The sequence below is a fragment of the Carettochelys insculpta genome, chromosome 31 (assembly GCF_033958435.1).
Source record: "Carettochelys insculpta isolate YL-2023 chromosome 31, ASM3395843v1, whole genome shotgun sequence".
NCBI classification, from domain to species: domain Eukaryota; kingdom Metazoa; phylum Chordata; order Testudines; family Carettochelyidae; genus Carettochelys; species Carettochelys insculpta.
Window position 1 is genome coordinate 8,244,305 of NC_134167.1, and position 16,607 is coordinate 8,260,911.

Genomic DNA, 16,607 nt, shown 5'->3' on the forward strand with positions numbered 1-16,607 from the left:
CCATGGGCATGTGGGTGGTTTGCCCCATTCTCCCACCTCCACCACTGGGCATTGGATTGTGTGTCCAGGCCTTCCCCTACTAATTACAGCCACGGTGCTGTTGCCAGCCAGCTGATTAGAACACACATTAACTGAAAAACACCTGTGGAGCATCCAGGCGGAGCCAGGCCTTCACCCTCCATGACAGGAGAACCATGCCTATCAGCTCACTTGATTTGGGCTCCACATCCCACCAAGGGATTACCCACCTGAACGCACGCCCTGCAGCTGTACAGTGCTGTGAGAGAATGTTTACTTCTCAGACAGAAGAGGCCAGGAGCACCCCACCACACAAGGCCTCGATGCAGAACATCTGGGTTTCCACGCACTGAGCCCTATGAGCCAGCATAGCCTCTCCAGGGTTGGAGGTGCCCTCACGGCAGAAACGCCATGTGGCAGGAGAGTGAAGGAAGAAGCAGTTACTGCCCGGGCTTACTGAGAAGTGTGGGAAAACAGGCTGCCCTGGGGAAAGGTGCTGGCCAGCCTCAGTTCTGTCCCGGAGCCATTCTGCTCACAACTGGTGCGACTCACAACTGACACACCTGGGGCTTTTGCTCTCAGGCATCACACAGACTTTATGGGACCAGCACAGCCGACAGGCAGCCAGCACTAGCGTAGGAGGGCAGGGCCCAGGGAGACCGCAAGGAGATGAAACCTCACCCACCTGCTATGGAAAGCACCCAGGTATTTACTGTGTCCATGCAGAGCAGACAGGATGTTCCCTTACTAGAGATGTTTTCCTCCCCTGCACCATGAACACTCCTGGGGACAAACGTGCCTGGCGCGATGGGATTCCCTCCAAAAGGCGCAAGGCTGAGATGGCCTGGCCTGGTTTTGAACACAAGAGCCCAGTTGTTTCAAAAGGCTGCCGTTGGGTTAAAGACTGTGGTGGGGAGCTGAGAAAACTGGGAATCAATGGGTGATCTTGGGTGACCGAATGCCCCAGTTTTCCACCTGTAAAATGAGCACTTAGTGCTTCCTGTCTCCCACCCTATACCTTGTCAATGTATATTGTAAGGAAGGGCCGGAGCACTCTCTCACTGGGCTGCATGGAGCTCTTGCTATGGGCAGGTGGGGGCAGCACCTGGCATCCGGGGCCCTGATGCTGATAAACAGAAGCCTGGAACAGCAGGGAGGGTAGGAGGGATGTCAGCGGTGAGGGTTATTTCTTGGGGCTGCATGTGCACCAGGAGGGTGGGAATGAGAGCGCAGAGGGTGTTAGAGGGATGAAATATCATGCACGAAGCCCAAGGACACACTCCTGCAGGTCCTGTCCCCTGCCTGAACAGCCAGTCTGACTCTTCTCATCTTTCATGCCTTCAGGGTACATGGGAGACAATGAGCCCGTAGCTCTGCCCCGAGAGGTCATAAAATGCACCTAGCTAAGTCAGGAAGTGGTGGAATTCCTGGTGCTTGTGTCAGCCTCTCGCTGGACCAGACCAGGACATAGGCCAAGAGCTGGATTAAAGTTGCACAAGGAGCATGAGTCAGCAGCTAGTGACTCATCAATCTGCTAGCTGGAAGGGGCCGGGAGCAGAGGGCTGACTCAGAGGGGGCCGTTAGGAGAGGCCCAGGTCTCCTGGCAAAGCTGTGGCTCTGACCCACAAGCACATGGAAACACACTATCTGGGGTGGCAGCCTCTTCTGTCAGGTCACCAGATTGGCCGGAAAACATCCCTAGCTTGGGTCTCTGTGGCTGAGGCCAAGGCCTACTCAGCACCTCCCGAAAGAGATGAACAGTTGATGGGTCCCCTTCCCCAGAGCCTTGAACTGGGAGCTCCTACTATGCTTGGGACCTGGTGGGCCAGCTTCTACTCTACCCTGCTCCGGAGGCCGGCTGGGGTACCACTTGGGGGCTCCTTCACAGAGCCGTGAGTGCGGGTATGTACGTGGTGTGGCTCACCCCCATCCCCTGACGCCTGCCCCTTCCATGGCAAGAGTGAGCACCTGGCGCATGCCTACCTTGAGTGAGCCAGGCTGCATACTCTGTTCCGGCACCTCCAGAGCCTCCTGAGGTCTGGCTGCACTTCTCCTCCCCCCATCTGTTTAATTACACACACCTCGGCCACGGCCCCATGATGTCCTGGGACCGCCTCGTCCTCGTGCTCCTGTGACTGTGGGGCTTACGTCCACTCCTCCCTTGTGTACATCCAGATAAAGTTCCTCTGGGCGATGTCCATGGGCTCCTCAGATGACTTTGAGGAGCTGTCTGGGGGTTCTCTGCCCGGTGCCCCCCTCATTTTAAACCTGTGACCTGCGCCCCCGCCCCTGGTTTCTCATTTGTTGTCCCAAGCAATCAGGTGATTCCTGGGTCCAGTAGCCCCTCCCACTAGCCTCAGGTTTGCCTACTTCCCAGCACCCCAATAGGATGCTTGGGAGGAGCTGACAGGTGGGACTCCACAGAGATCAAAACCAGCTATTGCTTGCAACTCCTCTTCCCCCAGCCCTGCCACAAAGCAGCTGTGCTGCAGCAAGATCTGCTCTGCCAGCCCTGATTCCCCACTCAGCCCTCTTCACCTGCTGCAAGCAACTGTAAGAAAGACAAAATGCACCGATGGGCCTCAATTTCCGTTTCAGGGGAAAGAGTCGTCACCATCTGAAAATGGCACGGAGCCTTCTTCAAATGTGTTTCATTCAGGAGAAATGAGGGCAAATGTTTGATGCATGAATCACAGGCCGTGTCTCATTAAAACCACTATTGATTCCTCCTGAGAGGCCTTGACTGAGACTTGAGTTTTAAAGAAGAGAAGGGAAAAAGGACCATTCTTCCCTCCGGCTGCCAGGGGCTGGGGAGTTTTATGGATGCAGGCGTCCATGCAATGGAGCTGTGATGGCAGCACCGCAGTTCTGGCTCACTCGGCAGTGAGCAACCTGTTCTCCGGACAGCCACAGGAGGGGTGTGAGCCCAGCTGGCAGGATGCCCGTACCCACGGCCAGAACACCTTTCACCTTCTCTGCAGAGGCACAAGGCTGCGATACAGGCTGCAGGGCAATACTCCCCCAGAATCACAGGGTAAGCTGAGCCCTCAGCCAATATCGTACAATAGCGACTGCCAGGCACAATCTGAGCAGCGAGTGCTCTCTCTCTTTTGGCTGTGCAGGGAGGCTGCCAAGTGCTTCCAGGTCCTCTCCCAGCTATGATCTGAACTGAGTCTGGACATATACACATACCCTCTCTCTGCAGTGACAGCCCAGTGCGCACACTTTCTGCCCAACGCTCATTCACAAGCAACCCCACAATAATAAACCTACGCACACAAACCCAATGAGGATAGAATCAAACCTATTTGCAAGAAGGAGGTGGTTCCCAAAGGATTATTATGCACAGCAAAGGGGAGACAAATGACTTCAAAAGTCAGAGGAATGCGCTGGGCCACTGTCCCCTCTTTCTGACCCTGTCAGCTGTTTAACAGAGGGGAACTGGCCTGGAGTGAACATCCCCGCCCACCTACTGGGACACACCGCTGCTTTCTCTCGTACAGGATTTTTGGGCCCGATCCTCAGTGGGTGTAGGCTGGCAAAGCACCAGTGCAGGGAAGGAGGCCCGTTTACCCAGCTGAGAAGCCGTCCCTCAAGAGAAATACTGGCCCGAGAACAACAAGAGCTCTCTCACCCCGAGGAGGTGGGATTCAGATCTGTCTACTCTGTGCCTCTCTTTGTACAACAGCAGAAGCCCGTGACTGGAACTTACTCACTGTGGCACAGGGTGAGCACAGAGCACCTAAGACCGAAGTGCTCCTGGACGTTGCCTTAGCAGAGCCCATTAGCTCCAACCAGAGGAAATCCCACAGCCGCCATGCTCTCGACTGCTCCACCTCCCCAGCCCTGGTCTGCACAGCACCCCTGTTCCTGCTCACTGAGCTCCAGCACCTTGTATCCGCCGATGCGATGGTCGGGCTTGAACTCCTTGCCGTTCTTCAGCCAGCGCAGCGTGGGGCTAGGCGTCCCACTCGACGGGCACTTGAACTTCACTGTTTTGGCCGCTGGGACGGCGTGGAGCTTCTTCTCCATCTTCTCGGGGTACGTCCAGTAGGGAGCCACAGCCACTGAGCAGGGACATGAGTCAGCATGGGGCAGGTGCCAGGGTTCCCTCTCATTTTTTTCCACCCACCCATGCAATCGGGACACTCTAAGAAGGACGAGGGGAAGAGCAGAGCCTCAGCGGCTGCGAGGCAATTTGCTGTAGAAATGGTTGTGGAGGAGAGGGAAGGACAGAGCTAAAGGGAGAGCCCAGAGACCAACCAGGGATGTACAAGAGTTGCTGCCTGCACTAGTACTGGTTCTTTTTAGAGCCCCTCTAAGCACCCAAGCCCTGTTACCAGGCCAACACCAGCTGTGTGCCATGCACACCAGGGCACCAGCAAGCAGCCTGTCGCAGGGCGAGATGGTGACCGCCGTCCCTACAAAGCCGTCGATCATTTGTCTCACACTGTCACCGGAGACACCCATCCTGCACTCGGGACATGCTCCCCTCCTGCCCCACTTGTGCTATTCAGACAGGACCAAGACTCTGCGGCTGGATACGCCTTGTGAGCTTGGAGGAAGAACCTGCCACTCTAATGTGAGTGACACTGCGGCAGGACGGCTTGGGGCACAGCTTTGGAAAACACTGAACAGTGACCTCACTGACGGAACCCTGCAGCAGGTGGGCCAGGAACCTGGAGTTATGGTGGATGGTAGACAAGTCATCCTACCCCGTCAACCACATCACGAACTCAGTTCAGACCAGGGGAGGAGGCACACAGTATTTCTGCATCACCCCATCGAGACTATGGGTGTGTCTATCTGGGGAAATTTACTGGCATAATTATACTGGAATAGTCAGACCATTAGAGAGCTCAGACACTGTAAGTCCAAACTGGGACAGCCTCATTCTAGAAAATCATACTGATGATCACACCAGAATAACTCACACAAGGTTATGCTGCTAAATTTCCCCAGATAGCCACGCCCCAAACTGGGACGTTAGGAACACCAGGAAAGCAGATGTTTAGGCACTCTGCCCGTTGCTAGGCGCTCTGCCTTCCTCCCGCCCTTGCCATCTCCAGGTGGGACAGGCTGGAGCAGGAGTCACTTCCCAGAGCTGCTTGCTCTCTGTCTTTGAGCGTAATGCAGATGTACGTGCATGGCTCCCAGCCCAGCTATGCAGTGCACACGGCTAGCCCCTTCTGAGCCATTCACACGCTGACACCCATTCATCTCAGGCAACTCCAGCCGCCTGGGTGACCTTGGCATTCCCAAAGCACATAATTGTCTGGGTGAATGAATGACAGCTCACGCCTGGAGGCAGGAGCCTTTTCCCCCAGCGAAGGGCAGCGAGGGTGTGTGGGGAAATTTGCTGGGAGAGTAAGGGACTGCAGTGTGCAGCTCACGGCTCTTCACTATTGCTACTGGCAGCACGGGCCATCACCACCCGCAGCCTGCTAGGCCCTGGCAGTGCTGGGCTGGGTCCCAGCAACAGGCGAAGGCAGGTTGAAAATGAGACCACCACCCCATGAAATGCAGCACCCGAGTTTTGGGGAGCCAAAACCCATCCCCACTCAGGAGTGTGGCAGCGTTAGGTATACAATCCTGCATACTTACAGTTAGGTTTGGTGTTATCTGCCTCCTTCTCCTCTGAGGAGGAATCATCGTCATCGTCATCATCCTCCGAGGACGGAAGAGCGTCTGCAAGAGAAGAGAAGGCCGGGTTGGAATTCTGCTTCCAGCTGCCTCACTTGCCCTCCTGCAGGAAGAGGAACCGAGCAGAGCTGCACAAAGCCACATCCCAGCGCGGGCCTTCTGCCCTTCCTCCTCGTTTCAGCTCAGCAGGGAGAGAACATCCCCTCCCGCAGGATGGCAGCTGGTCCCATCTCTCTGCTCACCTGGTGTCTTCTACGGGTTTGAACAGCTGATGGCTCCTGTGGATTACCAGGTGGGGGGAAGTGAACTCCACAGACTTGTGCAAGGATGTAGCTCCCCTTACCGCATCGCCCGCACCCTGAGTCTAGTCTATGCATGCGTCAGTGGTGGGTGCTGTGGAGTGCCTGGACTAGGGTCCTGTACACCCCTGGCCAGTAAAAGGGGCACAACTAACATAGCCAAGCCCCAGAGCAGATTAGCTCTGATGGGCAGAATTAAAAGGCAGTTTAAGAAGTGGCTGTGACAGCTCCAGTTCTCCACCTCCTCCTGGCACGCCCGTCCCAGAGAGATGCCCACTGGGACATCCCCCTCGCTGGGGACCAGCGAGGCACAGCAAAGCGATTTGCTGTCTGGCCCTCTGCACGCTGCCACCACATGAAGGGGGCCGAGCGCGCAAGCACCAGCACTTAGGCAAGGAGAGATCTGCAGCTACTGGGATGGAAGGGAAGGGTCAGACGTGCCTGGTGGATACTCGGCTGCACTAAAGGAGCCACCTTGGTTTCTCGCTGGGCCGTGCCAGTTTGCAGGGTTTCATGTAACAGTGCAGGATCCCAGACACCAAGCACTGGGACACTCGGAGGGGGAACACTCATGGTGGACGAGGTGGGGCGGGGTGTATGTGCGTGCGAACAAGTCGTCCTTCCAGCCCAGGGAGGGCTCGGCTCTATCGGTTGTGGGGCAAGGGAAGAGGAACCAGAGAACTCTGCGGAGTTGCTTAGTCAGCAGGAATCTGCATCATCCTTCGGGCTCTGCTCCTTTGGCACTCAGGGAGAAATGGAAGAAGCCTGGCCCCCAACTCGCCTCGCCCCTCCCTGTCGCTCCTTGGCCTCACAACCACAGCCTGGAACAGCCTGGCCAGGGCCACCCCCCAGCCAACACAACCAAAGGGCCCAAGGACTCCACGGCAAACCCAGCCGAACTCTAGGGCAGGCCCCAGAGGCTGTTGTGAGCACCCCCAGGTGGGAAGCCAGCCTCACTTCAATCAGAACAGGGGGATTTTCAATAACCAGAGGGCAGGAAGTGTCACAATCAGTCCCAGGAGCCCAGCCCTACCGATTTTCATACTGAATTGGGCGTCCTTTGCACAGGCTTGCTTTTAACTGGCAGTACCGCCCTGCATCGGCCCCAACGGAGCTGGGGGGCGAAACAGGAGTGTCAGAGGTTCCAGCCCCCAGGAAGGTTGGACGTAAGCACTAGCTCCGTGGTGTCCAACCAGTTCGGAAGCACTAACCACAACTGTGGCTCCTGCTCTTGCGAACCACCTCCATTATTTTTAAAATATAAATTCATGCCAGCTAGCCACCCTCAACTGGCCAAATAGCCACATGCGGCTAGTGTGTTGGACACCACAGCCCTAGCTGGATGTTTTTGCAATGAGGATCAGCAGGGCAAGGGTTAGTGGTATTAACATTTAAACTGTCCTTTGATTTCAGCGCAGACAGCCGTTGAGCTGCCTGGCAGTTCACCCCCACCGGAGCTATCTGTGCAGTCTATCTGCAGGTTCAGGCAGACCATGTTGCAGCAGTCAAACTCCGGTCATGCTTCCAAGCATTTCTCTTACCATAATGACTAGAGACACAAGGCACCGGAGGGTGATAGCGGAGGCCCTATGGACTGCACGGGGCCCTCAGCGCTGTAACCACCCCGAGATGTGCTAGTTCTAACCACCCTGCCGCCGGTTCTTCTTCTCCAGCTCTTGTGTTTCCCTGGCCTGGTGGTAACTCGACACAGCCCAGCCAGTCTAGTAATTAGAGCAGAGCCTGGCTAATGCTTGTAAGCATCTCTGCAGCCCCTTTCCAAACAGGCCTACGGCCAGGCAGGGCTGTGACACTGCATCTACACCCAGCACATGACAGGCTAAGTAAGCACCACACAGATTCACCAGAGCTAGTGAACCATCCGCCTCCCCCACCAGCCATGACCTCTGCCTGAAGCGGGGCTCGCTACACCCGCTAGACCATGGCATTAGCTGGCATGGCTGCATGCCAAGGGTGGATATGCCAGACAGTTCAGAGAGCTTCAACAACAGGCTCAGGTCACCCACACCCAGTACTGTGAGCGGTGAAAGGGCTGAGCCCTAGGTACCTCCCCAACAGGATATGCCAACAATTCTGCCTCCCTTTGCACTGGGTACACCATCCAGCAGGGAGCAGGATGCTCCCAGCAGTGCTGCGAAGCCCTCACTGACCCACTGGCCGAATAGCCACAGTTTCCTTCTCTCCCACACCACCCCTGCTCTGCTTACTGCCTGCTCAGGAACAGCTGCCAACACTCCCAGCCTTCTCAGCCCTGACACCCAATGCCTCTTGGTCTCCTGGAAGACAGCCGCCATTTGCTGCACTGGCAGTGTGCAACACCTTTGTGCCAAATCATTCCACGAGCAGCTTCCTGCAGCCAGCATTGAAAACAGTCCTGGAGCGGGTGCAGTTCACTTCCGCTGCCCGAGTGCTGGCGTCCGCCATCCTACCACTCCTGGACCAGCCCCAGGGAACAGCTGCTGCAGCATGAATGTGCAAGTCATGGGGAAAGAAGCTGCCACATTCCACATCTGCTCGTCTCCAACGAGGGAGCCAGCAAAAACAGTGAAGGGCGGGGGGTGAGAAGACCAGCCTGCTGCTGTTGTGCACCCAGGATCTATGGAAGTGCACACAGTCCATCAGCTTACTCCTAGAACTGCCCCGGGATACATGGGAAGGAGGGCACAGGGGGATGCTCTGGTCCTGGCTGCACATCAAATCTTTGGGCTTCCCTGACCAGTGCCCCAGAAACCACAGCAGCCCACCAAGGACAAGAAGACAAGCCAATCTGCAGGTGTGTGCATGTAAGACTGACACCCCATCCCTAGCAGTGTTCCCTGCAAGCGGAGCGCTTGGGCAGCCACCCAGGAGAGATTCAGGTGCTGCCCAGCTGCTTAGCAGAGAGCCCACACCATGTGTTTTGACGGTGGTGCACGTGCCTTGCTGCACACAATGAAATGTATTATGCCCACAGATGGAAAAAATGAGAAGGAACCCTGATTCCTACCCAGGTAATCTGCTTCCTGCCCTACAGCCTGGCAGCTGGGCCCTCTTCCCTTTGTGCTGCTACGAACCTGAGACGTTAACGGAGAAGTAGGTGGTCTCGCTCCCTGAGGGGCTGTTGGTCATGCAGGCATAGAGCCCTGAGTCCTCAGGCACAGCGTCCCTGACCTCGACCTCCTCCCCAGTGATGCGCGTCCGGTTGTTCTCTGACAGCTGGACCCCGTCGCGCACCCAGTTGATGCTCTGCACATCGTCCCGTAGCTGGCAGCGCAATTGGAGGAGGTCGCCAGGGTGAGCCGAATGCGACTCCACTTCCATTTTGGCTTTGGGTGGAACTGGAAGAGTTGGGAGAGAGAGAAAGAAAACAGAGACAAAGGGAAACCTCACTGTGAACTGCGTTTATTAGGGTCCATGCAGCTGGCAGGGAGTCTCCTGCGCCCCACTCCTGCAGCCACTCCGGGAGGAGGTCTCAGTTTTCTTCATGTGGCTGTTTGGAGCAGCAGCATCAGGGAGGTGTTGTCTTTGAATCCGCAGCGATGATGGATAAGGGAAGCAGCTATGGCCAGCTGCAACCAGGAGGATGTGCCAGGCCTCACTTGAAGACAGCATGTGGTGAGGGCCAATCCCAGCTCACCTACCTGTTAGTCTGAGAAGCGCGGCAGCTGGCAGGCCCATTACACAGCCCACAGAGCAGGGGGAGAAGGGAAGAAGAGGCAGAGGTTAAAAGCAAATGCAGCAGGATTAAGCATTTCACCCTCGTTTCATACCCCAGACATTTGCAAAGGAGTTGAGGCTGTTCATGAGCCCTTTCACCTTTTACCAAGGGTCACTCAGCCCAGCCCCTTAGGGTCTGAAATCCTTTGGCCACATTTTTCAGAAGTGACTTTGGGGGCTCCACTTAAGACATCCGAAAGGGGCCTGGTTTTCAGAGGGTGGGTGTGGGGCACGTTCTGAAAACTAGGCCCCTTTAAGGGGGTTGTCAGCAGAGGTGGGAAAAGTACCCCAAAAGCACAGGTGCTTTGGGAGCAATTTACTTAAGTACTAGTCACCAGTGTCCTGGAAAACTGCTTAAGTAAAACTACATGCGCCCCACTTCTTTGTTGTATTCAAGTACCTAGAAATGAAAGCAGCTGTGCTTTAACTCAAGTAACTTTTTGAGTACTTTTCCCGCCTCTCGTCTTCAGTTGGGCCCTCAAAATTGCAACTCCCTGTCCCCTTCGCCTTTCCAGCAGCTGATCACTGCCTCCTAGCGCCTCCCCCGCCCCCCGCATGCAGAGAGAGGGCCACCCCTGGCGAGCACTACACCATGCCCAGCCCAACTTCTCCATTCCTGCAAAGCTCAGAGAAGGCAGCCAGCAAAGCAGGCTGGGTTTCATGCTGGCTGATTATCGGTTTGCTTAAAGCAGTTTGAGGCAAGGGAAGGGGGAGGACCGATTAAGGGAACAGTGTTAAGGCAGAGCCTTTATTGGCTGGGCTGGGTCAACTTAGGTGATCCTCCAGTTGAACAGGTGCTGGCTGGAGTCTTCCAAGTTTCCAACTCCATTAAGATGGGAGAATTGCAGCTGCCATCCAATGCAACATTTGGTTTAGCAGCACAAAGGTCCTTTCTCTGCTCTCGGAGACTCTCTGACTCTTGTTTGTTCTGTTGTCTCCCAACTACAGTAGAGCCTGTCTGAGCACTGTCTGAGCGGCTGGGCCTCAGGCACTGCCATTTCAGCCGCTCTGTCTTGCAGGGCCAGGATTTCTCTCCAGTTCTTGCTTTAGAGAGCACAGCGACACAGCTGAAGAGCGAGGCTGCAACCTCTCAGTGCATGACAGCCAAAAGTCCTCCAGAGGCTCCACATGTAAACTAACCACTCTGTTCCTTCTGGTTCCAAGGAGGTCTTTAAATGTCACCTCGCCTCGCAGCCCTGCTGGCTCCAAAGCCAGTGAGATAAGTCCAGCCTGGAAGCAGCTCCTATGAGGCTCCCTAAATTTCACCTGCCTGTCATTGTAGAGCAGTGTCAGCTGAAACCCACAGAGAGCCACTCATGCCCTCCCCCATTCTCCCACCTTGGGGAGCGGAACACCAAGAGCGGACGCTGCTTCTAAAGACGCTGTTCCCCTATACGGAGAAATGTCACCATGCCCTCCTGCAAGAGGTCCCATCTCCACCTCTCCCCACGTCTGCTCACGGCATCACAGCTGGAAGGGCCTGGTAGCTCTAGGGCCAGGAACAAAGCAGGTGGGGAGGCAGGGTGTCACAGGAGATACCCATCCTCTGATGCCCAACAAACCATAGCTTTAGGTTGGTGCAATACCTGACAGTACCAAGGAGAGTAGGTCGCTTTGTGAAAGTCAGGAGGTCTCTCTGAAGGTTTCTTTCAGCTCACACACAAGTTTGGAGAGGACAAGAGCATGCCCCCTTCCACCTGCTCCCATCCTCAGCAGCCCTGTTTGGGTTCCAATTTTTCCACCAGCATGATATTGAATTGGATTTCCTACCAGTGCCAGGCTTCCCCTAGCCTCCCCAGTGCCTGAGCAGCATTGCCTATCCCCAGACTCAGCACTAAGCTCCTTTCTCAGGGCACTTGTCTATCAGACAAGAGCTTTCCGGTGGCTGCTGCTAAAACACACTCAGCAGTGGCCCAGCCCTTCTCCCAGAGAGGAACTCATAAAGACACACCAGCAGGGGAGCTATCCCAGCACCTTGCTCAGAAAGCCACCTCCCCTGCGCTCAGTCCTGTACAGAGCTGCAAGATGACACCTACAGGCAGGGCTCTGCCTGCTCCACAGGAAGTTGTTTATATCCGATGACGCACACACACAAAACCTGGGCAAACAACTCCAGCAGTAGTGTAGACGCAAAACAGCGTTAAGAAAAGTGTGCCCATTGCTAAGTGCAATTTTATTCCTGGGTTGCTCTGGGGTGTTACCCTGAATTGCAGCAACACTGGTTTAATTTAAATAGAGTTTTAAACAGTGAAGCTGGTGGCACTCCTCCTGTGGACACTTATTTCAGTTTTGCTTAAAGGAATTCCTAAATGACTTCACCTAAACCAACCAACCAAATAATGGCTTGCACTGGTTCAAAAAACACACAGTTCATTAAACCAGTGCAATGCCATGGCACAGACTGCTGTTCCATTGATGTACAGCACCTTGCACAACAAGGATGTAATCTCTTAAGCACACCTGTAACACAAATAACATTTTAGTACTAAAAACTAAAAGATCCATTCAGAGGAACTTCACTTTTCTCTTCTATGGATCCTGTCTTGGGTTTTATCTGGCATTTTTTGCAGCTAGGAAATGCTTCAGGGGAAAATGTTTAAGAGCAAACAGCCAAAGTGAATACTGTGGGCAGATGTGGTTGCCTCATCTGAAAAAAGATACCACGAACATGGAAAGGGTTCAGAAAAGGGCAACAAAATGAACCGGGGTGTGGAACAGCTGCCATATGAGGGGAGATTAATTAGACTGGGACTTTTCAGCTTGGAAAAGAGACTCAGGGGACATATAATAGAGGTCTATAAAATCATGACTGCTGTGGAGAAAGTGAACAAAGGAGAGTTATTTTCTCCTTCCCATGACAGAAGAATTAGGAGTCACCAAATGAAATTAATAGTTGGAAGGTTTAAAATATACAAAAGGAAGCTCTTCTTCACGCAGTGCACAGTCAACTCGTGGAACTCCTTGCCAGAGGAAGCTGGGAAGGCCATGACTTTTAACAGGGTTCAAAAAAGGGTTAGATAAATGCATGGAAGATAAGTCCATCAATGGCAGTATGCCCAGTAATTGTGTCCCATGCCTCTGTGTGTCAGGGCTGGGAATGGGGAGGGATCACCTGATGATTATCTGTTCTTCACACTCCCTCTGGGGCACCTGGCATTGGCCATTGCTGGGAGACAGGACTCTGGGCTAGATGGACCATGGGTCTGATCCAGGGTGGCTGGTCTTATCCTTTTTCAAGTGTTTTTTGTGATTTTTTAAAATAAAACTTACAACAGTCAGTTGGGAAGAAAATTCACTGCCCTCCAGCAGTACTGTCTAGCCAAACTAGCTGGAGCAGCATCCCAGTTGCCTCAGAAGTTTATCGATAACGTAAAACGTTCTAATATAGAACTGTTAGTCAGACACCAACTCTTTAAGTAATCAGGGACAGCTGTTATGCTCACCTTGATCCTATTCAACCTGAGGAAATGTGCATTTCCAGCAGCCCTGGCATTCTGTGCATTTCAAATGATTAATCCTAGGCACGTTACAGCAGATACAATATGTTGGTATTTCTAACCCATCTTTGTATTCAGACACCAAAGGACTCTTCTGTAATGTTGTGCCATTCCCTCTTTCCCCCAGCAACAGACAGAAGGCACAAAAGAAATCACCTCAGAAAACAACACCATCTCACAAAAGACCTCACTTCTCTATCGTACCAGACATAAGCGGCTTGGCAATTACAGTCTGCCCCACTCACTGTGCTTTCACCTGCTACTGAGATCTTGAATCTTGCCCCTGATCAGCCCATCACCCACGTGCTGAACTTTCAAACGAGTTTCGGTCCGTGTCAGTGACCATCTCCCCTGTCAGTCCACATCACTTGTGATCTCCTCTGGCTGTCTATGTCATTGGCCATCTCCCCTGTTGGTCCATGTCACTGGCCATCTGCCGTATTGGTCCATGTCATTGTCTTAGACTGTAAGATCTTTGGGGCAGGGACTGTCATTTTGTTCTGTGTTTGCACAGCTCCCAGGTGTGACAGAAACACTAACAATATTGACACTTTCCCCTCTTACCTTTTTGCCCTTTAGCATCTATTCCCCAAGGAGGGTAAGCAGGGTGAAGTTTACATCTTATCATCTCATGCAAATATTTCTTATAGAAAAGAATCACTCCATGGCCTGTCTTTTATGTCTCCCACTGAGGTCAGGTAATAGCTGAGAGCACATGTCCCCCTTCCAAGCCAGGCCACCTGGTTTTGTACCTCGCGTGTTGCTGATATTACAGAGAGCATGAGGTTTGCCTGTGAAAAGTCCTGCTAGCATTTCAGCCTCCATCCAGCTCATGTCCCATGGATCCAGGGATGGAAGGGAGTCAAGACCTTAGATTTGAATCAGAATATGATGTTTGATGTCACACCCAGAAGTGCCATGCACTGTTCCAACATTGTGAGTTGCAGTTACTGTCCAATGATCTGATTGCTGCATGAACTGGGAGATTCTGATCAGAGATTTTTAGGCCCTTCCAATTCCCACATCAGGCTGAAGGAGTTATTTTCTATTAAACAAATGCTAAGCCAGGAAACAGCTACCTCTAGCCAGAAAGAAAACACTCCAGTCCATGAGACCACAGCTAGTACAAACCCGCAGCACTCACTGTCTTTGTGCTGGGGAGCAGGACAAAGCATTGCCTGTAGAACTAGGCTGGAAACAACAACAAGAAAGCTTTCCAGCACTTCTACGATAGCCTCCAAAGGCTTAGCCATATCTCACCTGGACCGACAGAACTGGTGAGAAGATTGCTGGAGAGGGGAGGGGGAAATTTGCGGGAGGGGAGAACAAAACTTTGGGACAATTTACAGCCAATCAGCTTTGCATGCAGAACCCCGGCCATGCTAATTTTCACTTGGCTGTTCTATGCATGAACCTGGCAGATGACGACTCGTTTCTTTCCATGCAGGGATCTCTATGGTGGGTTCAACACTTCACATTCTTAAGGGGCAGAGGCTGCTGTTTTATGTTCAGGTTCTTGTTTTTCTTTTTCTCTGGGAGGGGCTAGAACCAGGGGAGGTTAGCCAGCGGCATGGGAGTGTGAGCTAGATCTTATTTCTAAGTCAATAAAGCCCCTCCCCCATCCCCTTAATGTCAAAGGCTGTTTTACATTAACTGCATGACCACGGCAGGCTCAAAGTGCAGAGGGGCTGGACGTGACAGTCAGGGGTATTCTCCGAGTCGGAGCTGCTGAGCGAGCGGACTCAGAAGGCAAAGCAGGGGCTGGCCTTTGGTAACCCACAGCACATCTCGACACTGAGGAGCAGAGCTGAAAGCCAGGGATGGTGGGAATGCTCAGGAAATGAATTCACAGGCTCATGAGCATCTCCAAGGTAGCTAACCCTAATGGAAGGAGAGGAGGTGGGTTAGAGACCCAGAAGCCAGATAATCCCACAAAGTCATGTGTTTCTATTGGAGGCAGGAGAGGGAAGAGAGAAAGAGAGAGAGAGAGAGAGATGGAGCAAGCACTGCAGCTCAGGACAGCTTGATTTGGATGACAGCTTATTTATGCTTGCTCCGTTCACTGGTTCTGAAAGCACAGTAAAGGTGCAGCAAATCCAAGAGGAGGCACGACCACTTTGGAGACATCTGTGGCATCCCAGCCGATTGTGAGCCATGCATGATGACCCTTCAGGAGCAGGTGGGCTGGAGTGCCTTTAAGACAAGATGGGCACACGTTGCTTAGGGAGCTCCTCTAGAGTATGTGTTCTACAGGAGGGACCCAGCCGCCTCCAGGCCAGAACAGAGGAGAATTCTGAGTACAGGTGAGTCATCCTCTTGATCTGGGACTAAAGGGAGTATGGGCCACAGGTATATCTGGCTGCTCCATGCTCAAAACCATGAAGGAACCCCAGGACGGCGGCAGACCAGGGTCTGACTCAGGGGACAGACAGATGCTGTAGGAATTGGGGACGGGAAGCTGGAAACCCATTTGATTGGGCTTGTTTTCCGTCCCCTCTCTGATGCATGCTGGGCAAAACCCAACCCCTGAAAGCTTTCCTTGACTAGGGACCATTCCTGTAAACAGCTGGGGATGCTCTCAGCTCACCAGGTTGGGCCCTGAGCAAAAAGCAATCAGAAGCAGCTGAATTACAGGCATAGGCAGCCCATGAGAACATCTGGCTCACAATTCCCACAGAAGTATCTGAGCCCACAGCTCTCTGCTCCCTCCCCTTGGGAGAGGCCAGCCTGGTCTGTGAGCTGGGATGCAGGTTTGTCCTTGGTGCATGTTAATTAAGGTGAGCCCGTTTGATCGCTGGGCTCTGTCAGCCTGAAATGTCTCTTTCATCCACACCACTACTTTGTAACTTAAAACAAGCCAACAGGTGCAGCTCCTCCAGAGGGGACAAAGCCCTGCCGGCTGCTCAAATGCACTGTGCCCTGTTCAACTTCTCCCCCGGCGCACGAACAATCCCAGAACAGGCAGCTCACTCTAGCAAGGGTTTAATAAGCCAGATACACTCCCCGCTATTCTCCCCAGACCATTGTCTTTCTTCTTTTGTGCAGTGGGGCACTGAAAAGGCAACTTGGGCAGCTCCCGGCATCAGAGAAGTGTCCCCTGCAATGGACCCAGTGGTAGTTACTCACTCCAGGCGAGAAGCAAGACTCCCCGCCAGAAAATGGTACAACATGTGTGTTCGGGGTACTGTATGAGCCTCGGCTCTCAAGCACTGGCTGTTTGCCACAGTCACTTGGTGCTTCCTGGGCCAAGGTCTGGGAGTCCAGGGATCTATCAGGACACTTTCTGAAGGCCAGCACCCCTTCAGGCAAGAAACACTTTGCTCCAGGGGCGCCCCAGAAGACCGGCAGCCTGCAACAACCCAACCAGGAGTGCACGGTGAATGGGCTAATGTGCAGCCAGTCACATCCACATTAGCTCGCCCGGAAGCTAAGCAGG

The 16,607-nt window shown here is 53.5% G+C and overlaps 1 protein-coding gene across 2 annotated transcripts in view; it reads right to left on the minus strand.

Moving 5' to 3' along the window:
- Nucleotides 1–16,607, minus strand: part of FGFR1 (fibroblast growth factor receptor 1) — a 70,054-nt gene that overhangs the window by 26,100 nt on the left and 27,347 nt on the right. Inside the window, exons 3-5 of one of the 2 annotated variants that reach the window (XM_074981697.1) lie at nt 9,032–9,295; nt 5,623–5,706; nt 3,910–4,085 (exon numbers count right to left, since the gene is read on the minus strand). In XM_074981697.1, coding sequence (XP_074837798.1) covers nt 3,910–4,085; nt 5,623–5,706; nt 9,032–9,295 — 524 coding nt within the window. The remainder of the gene's footprint in view (nt 1–3,909; nt 4,086–5,622; nt 5,707–9,031; nt 9,296–16,607) is intronic. The other variant, XM_074981698.1, reaches the window with a different exon arrangement.